Source organism: Temnothorax curvispinosus, unplaced genomic scaffold, assembly GCF_003070985.1.
Source record: "Temnothorax curvispinosus isolate PA1 unplaced genomic scaffold, ASM307098v1 QBEX01004735.1, whole genome shotgun sequence".
Lineage (NCBI taxonomy): Eukaryota > Metazoa > Arthropoda > Insecta > Hymenoptera > Formicidae > Temnothorax > Temnothorax curvispinosus.
The window spans coordinates 1-9,617 of NW_020214515.1; the positions used below are offsets into that span (position 1 = coordinate 1).

Genomic DNA, 9,617 nt, shown 5'->3' on the forward strand with positions numbered 1-9,617 from the left:
CAGGCCTGTCTAACTGCTCGAAGCGAAGGAGCCACTGCTCCCACTCTTACCACTTCAGACTTCCCCCACCATCCAGTAGTATCGGGGCAGCGGTTTCTCGCAGCATGAGTAGAAGTAGAATAGCTATATTCGATGGCTTTATGCGTAACTAAGAATACGCATACAGAGCACAAGTGCGTGTCATATTCTTATTTACGCATAAAGCAATATAACTGAGTATGGTATTGATGGTGATATCTCGGTATATATATGCGACTTTTTCAGAATATAATATATAATATAAATTAAATAAAAATAGGCTTTCCTGAATAAATCAATAAGTAAAGGAAATAAGGAGGCAATAGGAACCAAACGCGGTAATTAATGCGCAATCAAATTATCGTAACAATAAATATATTATAATAAAAACGGACGTTTCGACACTTTTTTGTGTCATCTTCAGCGTAAAGAAAATACATGATGGTCCCGAAGATAATACATAAAATTCGACGAAGTTGATCTACATAATTCAATCAGGCGCAGTCTAAATTCACGACAATAATACATAAAAATGAATCAAATCGGAGCAGGTAACGCGTGAACCAAAAGTGTAAATAGAAAATAAAAACTATGAGCCAAATAGGTGCAGTCAACGAGTAAAACAAAAAGTGTAAATTAAAAATAAATTCCACAATAAACTCTGTAAAGCTATATCCACACAAACTTGCATAGGTGCATAACCATGCGCATAACGAAACGGATTGGTCTATTTCCTTATGCACATGCGTATGGACCAATCAATTCTTTTATGCTTATGTTTATGCGCTATGCAAGTTTGTCTGGATTGACCTTTAGTCAAGCGCAGTCAACGAATAAAACAAAAAGTGTATGAGTTTACATTCCTTTGTTCTATCGCCCCGTTACACAAGTTTTAACGATGACTATAGTAATTTATAACTTTTGACGCATAATGATCCATGTAAGTTGAATATGTAATTTGCATTATTGTTTCCATTTTATATTTGTTACCGGCAATTTATTTTGTTCCAGCATTAAATGTAATTTGATAAGGAGACCCAAATTAGAGATCAAAACGTCGTTTAACATTAATCAATTATTGCCAGTCAGGCCGATCAATAAATAACTTATTGAAATATTATTCAGTTTTAATAATATGGTTTAAGCCTTTAAGTTGTACTGTGCATACACGTCGTAACGTGAGAACAGTAAGCTCATAAGCAAGCTAAGATGCTAGATGCTATATCCGCTAGAACTAGGAATACGTGTCAAATATGGAAAGAGTCAGGAAACCAACTGGAAGAGTGGGGGGAGTCGAGCTCGAGCTCCGTGGCGGGGGAAAGAGCCACGAGTGGCCCGCGGGCCGCAGGTTAGACAGGCCTGGTGTACGCAATGACGTGTAATGTGAAAGGGTGTGGGAACTATCTGGCAAAGACCAGAAAGATCGAAGGAAATAAAATAAAATATTTTTCCTTCCCAAAGGATCCAGCACTGTGTAATAAGTGGCGTCAAGCATGCGGAAAAGAAAATATTTCACCAAAATATGGTATGTACTTTTGTATAGTAATAGTTGCTTTCCATTTACACTCAAGTGATCTGAGTCACTCAGATATGTGAGTATTTTTATACTCAGGTAAGATATGTCATTTTGTATTTACCTGCTTATTTTGGTGACAAAGCTATCGCATAATAATAATACAGGTCCATAGCCTCACTTTTAATGTGAGTTTATTAGATTCATTAAAGCACATGGTTTCTGTTGAGGACGATTAGTTTTCGCGCTTCTCGAACTTTCGCGATCGGAATGCTGACACGAAGTCGGCACGAGGCGGGCCGGGATAGACCAAACTACCCCTCTCTTATCACCTGTGCTCCTGCTCCGAATTCTGTTGCAGATATCAGCTACCGGCGTGCGAGTGTGTATCGTCTTCAGAATAAATGCGACTTTCATACATAACGGTCTGATTTCTCTGTGCTACTCTATCTCTCGCAACCGTGCGTTCCCAGATTATCGCAACAGTCTCGATTGTGGATAAAAACTCAGCTGAATCTCACTTGCCATCATGCAAAAGGAACGTGCATTTAACTGAGTTATGACGTCACAAGTGCGAATTATCTGAGTTTTGATGTAAATGGAAAGCAACTAATATTGTACCACAGATTTCTCTTGTTTATTATTATAAGCATATATTTAAGAATCTTAAACCTTGTTTGCTTCAGCTAGGATATGTTCGAAGCATTTTGCTGATGAAGCTTTTACGAAGCCCTTACAAGAACATCTACTAGGTTATTCACCTACACGAACTAGGAAGATACATCCTGATGCTATCCCGACGTTGCATCTCCATGCAGTACCTCCACTAACATCAAACGAAAATGTGTTAGCTGAAACAATGCCTTTGCCTGTATCAAATGAAACCTGTATATTAAATATTTGCATTTATTGTTATTTGATCTTTTATCTGCATCTTTCCTCTGCATATATAGTTCTTTATGTCGTACGCCACAATATATTTTTGTTTTGCGTCTCAGCTAACAATTCTTTTCCAATCGTTTTCCGACCAGTTTTGATTAAAACTAATAATTCGCAGAATTTTAATAATAAATGACTGGAAATTAAAATCTCGTTTTATGTGAAATTTTTCCGTACGTCGCAATGATTTTTATTCAATGCACACAATTCTTTTTTTTTTTAATAATAATAATATTTTCTGTAATATCATATATTTAGACAAATCCACATAAAATAATTATAAAATTCGTCAAATAACAATAACGTTTCTAACATCTACAACGAGAGACAAATTCGGGAAACGATGAGCGTTTATCCGTATGTCACGTGCGTTTTTTATATTTATATATTTTTGTTCATATATATTTATTTATTTATAAAACAGAATTTTCTCTCACATAAATGATCAACATTATTTTGTATTCACATATTGTCCGCTCAAAATGCTTTTATAAATGACTATTATAGATTCGCTGCTTAAATGTGCCGCTCAGTGTGACGTAAGCTTGAACAAGTCGCTGATTGGCTGGGTTCGGAAATATGCGCAAGAGCATACCATTGTATTTCTACCATGAGAGAGACGTCTCGCGTGCACGCGTGCCTTGTTACGATTCGCTATTACATTCTTTATATCAGTCCATTGCATCAGTCTTGTGCATGACTTATTGTATCAGCCTATTACTGTATCTGTTCAATAAGAATACGTCAAATACATTCGTTCGTAACCAAGGTTGGTTGGATTGTTACATCTTGCCTTTGCTGGCTGGATTGTCGATTACATCTTGCCTTTGCTAGCTGGATTATGCATTACATCTTGCCTTCGTTGGTTGGATTATTACATTTTGCCTTTGTTGGATATATAGGATCCGCCATTTTGAATTTCACTAAACTAACTTTAATTTCGTAATCAGCGACCCCAAAAATAATCCGGGAGTCAGGGGATTAGATATTGAAGTTCACGGCGCAAAGCTGGAATTTTTTTAAATCGATTCTTATGATATCCCGTAACAAGCGTGTAAAGTCTCTAGAATCAACTCGGCCCGCTTCGCCTTTTTTTATTGCAAAATATATTTAAAAACGCGTTTCTGTATAGTTTTCTTTAAATAACTCCTTCTGTGTTGGTCAAACGAAAAAACTTGAAGAGAGGAAAATTGTTCGGAAGGAAATTTCCTATAAGAATAAGCCTTAAAAAAATTAAAAAAATTTTTTTAATTGCAAAATTGCAAAAAATACGCGAAAAAAGGGCCATTTTTACAGGTTCCCGAAAACTGGGTTAAAAATTATCATATTTAAGCGGACATTCACTCAATGATACCTTTCAGTATGCTGAACAAGTGTGCACAAGGCTCGCCTCCAATTTTTATATGGCTGCCTATTAACAAATTATTTATGCAAATCGGACGCTTGGCTCTCACGTCTGAACGGGTGAACTTATTTTGATGCATTTTATCGGAAATGAAAGGTAACGATGTCTGCTTTATGAATTTAAAATAAAAAAAATTTTTTTTTCTAAAATTTGACTATTATTTTAAACAATTTAAATTTCGCATATTAAATATCGGCGTTATTTATTGGCGTACAGTAATGCAAATAGCACCATTGGTTTGCGCTTAAAAAATTATGAATTTCAAAAAAAAAAACGTCCCGATACGACCAATAGAAGCCGAGATAATTGACTTTTACATAATTAATGATTACAGCTAAATTATTTCATATTTTTACTTGAAGTTTGGTGTGAAGGTACTAGAGTGAGTGCTTTAACGGTAGAATTTTTTTTGCTGCAATTCGACTGCCAGGTTCGGCGAAAAAAATGTCAAATACAGAGGTTTTAGAGCGAGAGCGCCGGAGCGGACGCAGCGGCGGGTCGACTGCGTGGCGCGCAGGCGCGCGAGCCGCCGCTGCGTCCGCCAAGCTCGCTTAATTAACAATTACTTTTCTCTGCAACAAAAACACGTATCCAAACGATTTTTTTTTAAATCTGCTTGAAATTTTCCGAATTTTATGATTATCACATTATAAATGTCATATTCTCAGTATTAACGGAGATAAACAAGATATATTAGGAAAAATACGTATTAATTATTAACAAATTATTTTTGTGATATTTTATACTGTATTGTATATTGTATATTGTCAATACAAAGAGAAAATAGGTTTTCTACACACTTATTTTACTTTATTTTACGTGAATTTTTCCGAGTCTTTTTTTGCTTAAAATAATTTAATTTGTTTTTCTAGTTGCAAATAATACAGAATAACGCATGGTGAACTTCTTGAATCTTTGAAAGATTCGTATCGCTTTATCCGCGTACTTATCAACGGAGCGAAGACGAGCGAACAAGCGCGAACACGTCTTTTCTTTGATGTCGGTGCGATAGTATATTGTTTGTACCTTATTTCCATGTAGAAGCAGACCCTGAACGCTCGTGCAGTGTAACATTGTCATTTTTAACAATCTCAGAGAAATTTCCATTGATTGTGGCCATCGTTTTGCATTATAATTCTACGTTTAAAGAATATACTTGGCGCGAGATATTACCGTGTCTCTTGACAAATAAATAAAAATGGATCCTGAAGAAAACTGCGTCGCCTGCAATGAGAATTTATCGAGCGAGAAAGTTATCGCGATTAGTGCTGCACGTCGTGAAACATTTAAGGAAGCCAGCAAAGGTAGAGGCGACAGATTATTCACACGTGTTTCGGAAAACGACAGCATTCATGAGAAATGTTACAAATCTTATACACATCCCGATAACGTAGCTGCAGTTGTACGACAACGGAATATGCAGGGTCCATCGATATGTACAAGGTCAATAGGTGCTACTGACTTTGATTTTGAAAACCTGTGCATATTTTGCAGAGAAGATGCTTCTCAGTCGTTTTTAAAAGAAGAAATGAAAAAAACAAAACGGAAGAGGATACGTGTTTGTCGACTTGAAAATAAAAAAACGCTAAAAACTATTAGCGAACGGGCTAAGCAGCGGACAGATTTGAACGCTATTAATGTCTCTACACTTGTAGCAACAATCGATCTGGATAAAGTTACTCCAAAGTATCATTACCCTTGTTTAAAAGATTTTCACAAAGTTAACGTTCCGTTATCACGCGTAAACATAAGTGCTCCAGTAATTGAACATATTATACGGTATCTACAAGATCACAGAGAAGAGTGTCAATTTTCTTTAAGTACAATTTTAAGTAGTTACAATGGCGAACTTCCGACTAATACAAGGATTTACGAGAAACTTGAAGAGGCTTACGGAGATGAAATAATCATCACCAAGTTGAGAAACAGAGAGCTTACGATATGTTTCAAAAATACGGGATATAAAATTTTATCAGATGTTTGGTATGAAAACCAAGAGGAAAACATTGAAGATGAACGACAACGGGTCGTTGATACGGTAGCAGATTTACTTCTTGAGGATATTCGTTCACAGGTGTATGATACTAATGTTTATCCTACTCCTCACACGTTTTTAGAAAATGCGGAGAATGACATACCGCCTACTTTAAAGTCATTACTAGAGCGAATAATTCTAAAAAATAAGAAAGGTGATACAGATAAATGGCGTGTAAAAGCAACTACAATAGCACATGCAATAATTGCAGCAGTGAGGCCACGGTCATTTTTATCTGCAGTTCAAATAGGCGTCGCGTCGTTGATTCATCAAAACCGGCTCAAAAGACGTGTTACGCCTCTTATCTGCCTTAGGATGGTGTGCTTCGTATGAAGAATCCACATTGTTCCAAATTTCTTCTATTATGCATAACACGGAGCCTGATCTGTCAAAATGTTATTCACAGTTTGTGTTTGATAACGCCGATCATAATGTTAATACTCTTGATGGTCTCAAAACTTTTCACGCCATGGGAGGTATTCAGTGTGTAACCCCTTCTCATTTGATTTCATCAGAGTCACTGATTCCGAGATTAAAAACAATGCCTTCGACTGAGTTTGTCGGTAAATTTGGTGCTATAAGTTTTAAGCCTTTCCACAGAGAACGTGTAGTCGGACTTGGAGGAATAAAATTAGTAGACTTAGCAGAACAAAATTCTATTTCTTCTAAAATTGAAATTTTACCTGCAGATTTGTTATGGATTTATGCAAAAAATGCTGATGCCGTTAACATACCTGGTTGGAATAATTTTTTGGAAAAAGTCACTAATCACTTACCAAGTGAAAAATCGCGAGTTATTTTTCTTCCATTCGTAAATGCTCCACCAAGCAACTACGACACAATCTATACAGTGCTCCATGAGTCACTTCGTAGAAGCCAGTCATTAGGCCAACAAAACTGCTTTGTAACGTTTGATCAGCCGTTATACTGGAAAGCTCGAGACATTATAGCTTGCTCTCCTGAAAATTCTGAGTTACGAAGTATTATTTTGAGACTTGGAGGATTCCACTTATTAATGTCATACCTAGGATCCATTGGATTTATTATGGAAAATAGTGGCCTAAAAGATCTCTTCTGTGAAGCTTTTGCTCCCAACTCTATTAATAGAATGTTGGATGGACATGAGTATGCCAGAGCCATAAGAGCGCATGATCTGGCTCATCTCGCTTTGGCAAAAATCATTTTATCAAAAGTAATGTTTGCTGAAAAAGAAAAAAATTATTTAGAAGAGACTTTACAAAATATTGGTAATCAAGAAACTTTGAAGAAATTTGAAGAAACCAATTTTAAAAGTATTTGCAGTAAATTCGATAATTGTTTAAAAAAGTTAGCTGACAATGGCCCGACTGCCCAATTATGGGCACAATATTTTAATATGGTAACTTTAGCTAAACAATTCATTGAGGCTGAGAGGACTGGAAATTGGCAGCTACATCTTAATGTAATTCAAAAAATGCTTCCGTATTTTCATGCGAGCGGTCATTTTTTGTACGCAAAGTCTGCCCATCTTTATGTACAAGATATGCTTAATCTGCAATGTGTAATGGATAAATCAGAATTCACAAAATTTGTCTCAAACAGCTACTTCACGATTAGAAGATCTAACAAATTTCGATGTGGTATTTGGACTGATATGACGATCGAACAAACACTGATGAAAACTATGCATAGCGCAGGTGGACTTACTCGTGGGAGAGGTGTTTCTGATAGCGTATTAGCTAAGTGGATTCTTTCTATGCCAACCTTACTGGATGTTAATCAGTGTGTTCTCAATTATTGTAAAATATCCTTTCACAGTCATAGTGGTCAGCACACTGATGCAGGTGATGCTCGAATGAGTCGAGATAATAAAGATTGTGAAAAATTTTATACTTGGTTTATCGCTCATGATCCATTTCCACAATGCTCCGAAATTATGTGCATAAGCACAGGTTTTATAGGCGATGAGAAAACTAATTGCCATAAAGCTCTTGAAATTGGATGTGCTTCAATGAATAAGATGATTAATAAGAATATACAAGACGTTAAATTCGATCGTAAGAGTAGAGTGGTAACTCTGGGAACTATACATGTAACGAAAAATAATGAAAACACTATATCAATAGATCCAGCACTTCTATTTCAAAGAATTTGTATTTTAAAAAGAACAAACAAAGAATTACAAGAATGTTTCAAATACGAATTGGCGCCATACCCGATCACACTCTTCGATGAAAATGGAATGAGAAAAACTCAAAAATCTAAGTTCTTTGAATATTTTATATTTGTACGAGAAATACCTCAATTTGAAAATCCTGTGTACATTGTAGATGGTGGATTTCTATTACATAGAGTTGTGTGGAATGCGGGACGAACATACGGCGAAATTTGTGAACAATATGTTGAATATTTAACAAAATATTATGGATCTAATTGTATAGTAGTTTTTGATGGATACCCTGAAGAAGCTAGTGCGAGAAACACAAAAAATGCTGAGAGACTGCGCAGATAAAAAAAAAATATTGCTCCTGACATTTTGTTTGATGAAACAATGCCATCAATTTCTCAAACAAAATTTTTGAATAACGAAAAAAATAAAAAAAGATTTATTACTTATTTACAGCAACATCTTGAAAATGCGTCAATTTTAGTTAAAAAAGCTTATGAAGATGCTGACGCCTTAATTGTACAAACTGCAATTGATTTTTCACAGAGTTATGAATCTGTTGTAATTGTTGGAGAAGATATCGATTTATTAGTAATTTTAACGCAATTAGCTCCAAATAAAACAAATATTTATTTGTTTAAGCCAAGCAAAGGTAAAACAGAACATAAATTTTACACAAGCAGCAGTTTCAAACACAAAGAAATAAAACATTTAGTTGGTTTCTTGCACGCCTTCAGCGGATGTGATACCACATCATGTTTTTATAATCAAGGAAAAAATAAATTTGTAAAGATTTTACTCAGTAATGTAAGTTTACAAAAAGCAGTTAGTAATTTTAATGAAGAAAATCCGAAACCTGATGAACTGACAAAAACTGCTATCCATTTTGTGAAAGCTTTATACGGAAGTAAGCCTGATGATAACATATCTTTAAACACATATAGATTTATTTGTTTTACGAAATCTTCTTTACGAAAAACGTTTAACTTAGCTGTATTAGCTCCCACTGAAGCAGCCACAGCTTTGCATTCATTCCGAGTGTATTATCAACTGCGACAGTGGCATCAAGATACTTCAAAAAATCCTGAAGACTGGGGCTGGAAACGTACTAAAAACGGTCTTTTGCCAATAACGACAACAGCTAACATGCTTCCCGATGAATTATCACGAATGATGTCATGTAAATGTACGAAAGGCTGCAGTGGAAACTGTACTTGTAAGAAAGTCGGAATATTTTGTACACTTTTGTGCAAAAATTGCGAAGGTAAAAATTGTTCTAATATAGAACAGAAAACTTTGTGTTTGTCCGATGATGAAGAAATGTTAGATGAAGATTGTGAAATTAACCTAGATCTTGCACATACCGAGGGGCAATTATTTTCTCAAGCAGAAGACGAATGTGATGCTGTATTGCACGTTGACATGATTGACGATGATACTTATAATACCGATACCGACTCAAACTTAGAACCACCTTTATCGAAAAAAAAGAAATCTAATGAATAGATGTAAAAACGTAAATAAATAAACAAATTTTTAACAAACGTTGAAAAAATTGTAT

The 9,617-nt window shown here is 35.4% G+C and overlaps 1 protein-coding gene across 1 annotated transcript; it reads left to right on the top strand.

Moving 5' to 3' along the window:
• The first annotated feature begins 1,381 nt into the window (after positions 1–1,381).
• On the top strand, positions 1,382–2,642 carry LOC112453843. Its single transcript, XM_025014825.1, has 2 exons — positions 1,382–1,543; positions 2,218–2,642. Exons 1-2 carry the CDS (start codon positions 1,390–1,392, stop codon positions 2,604–2,606), a joined length of 543 nt encoding a protein of 180 aa, XP_024870593.1. The 5' UTR covers positions 1,382–1,389; the 3' UTR covers positions 2,607–2,642.
• The last annotated feature ends 6,975 nt before the right edge of the window (positions 2,643–9,617 follow it).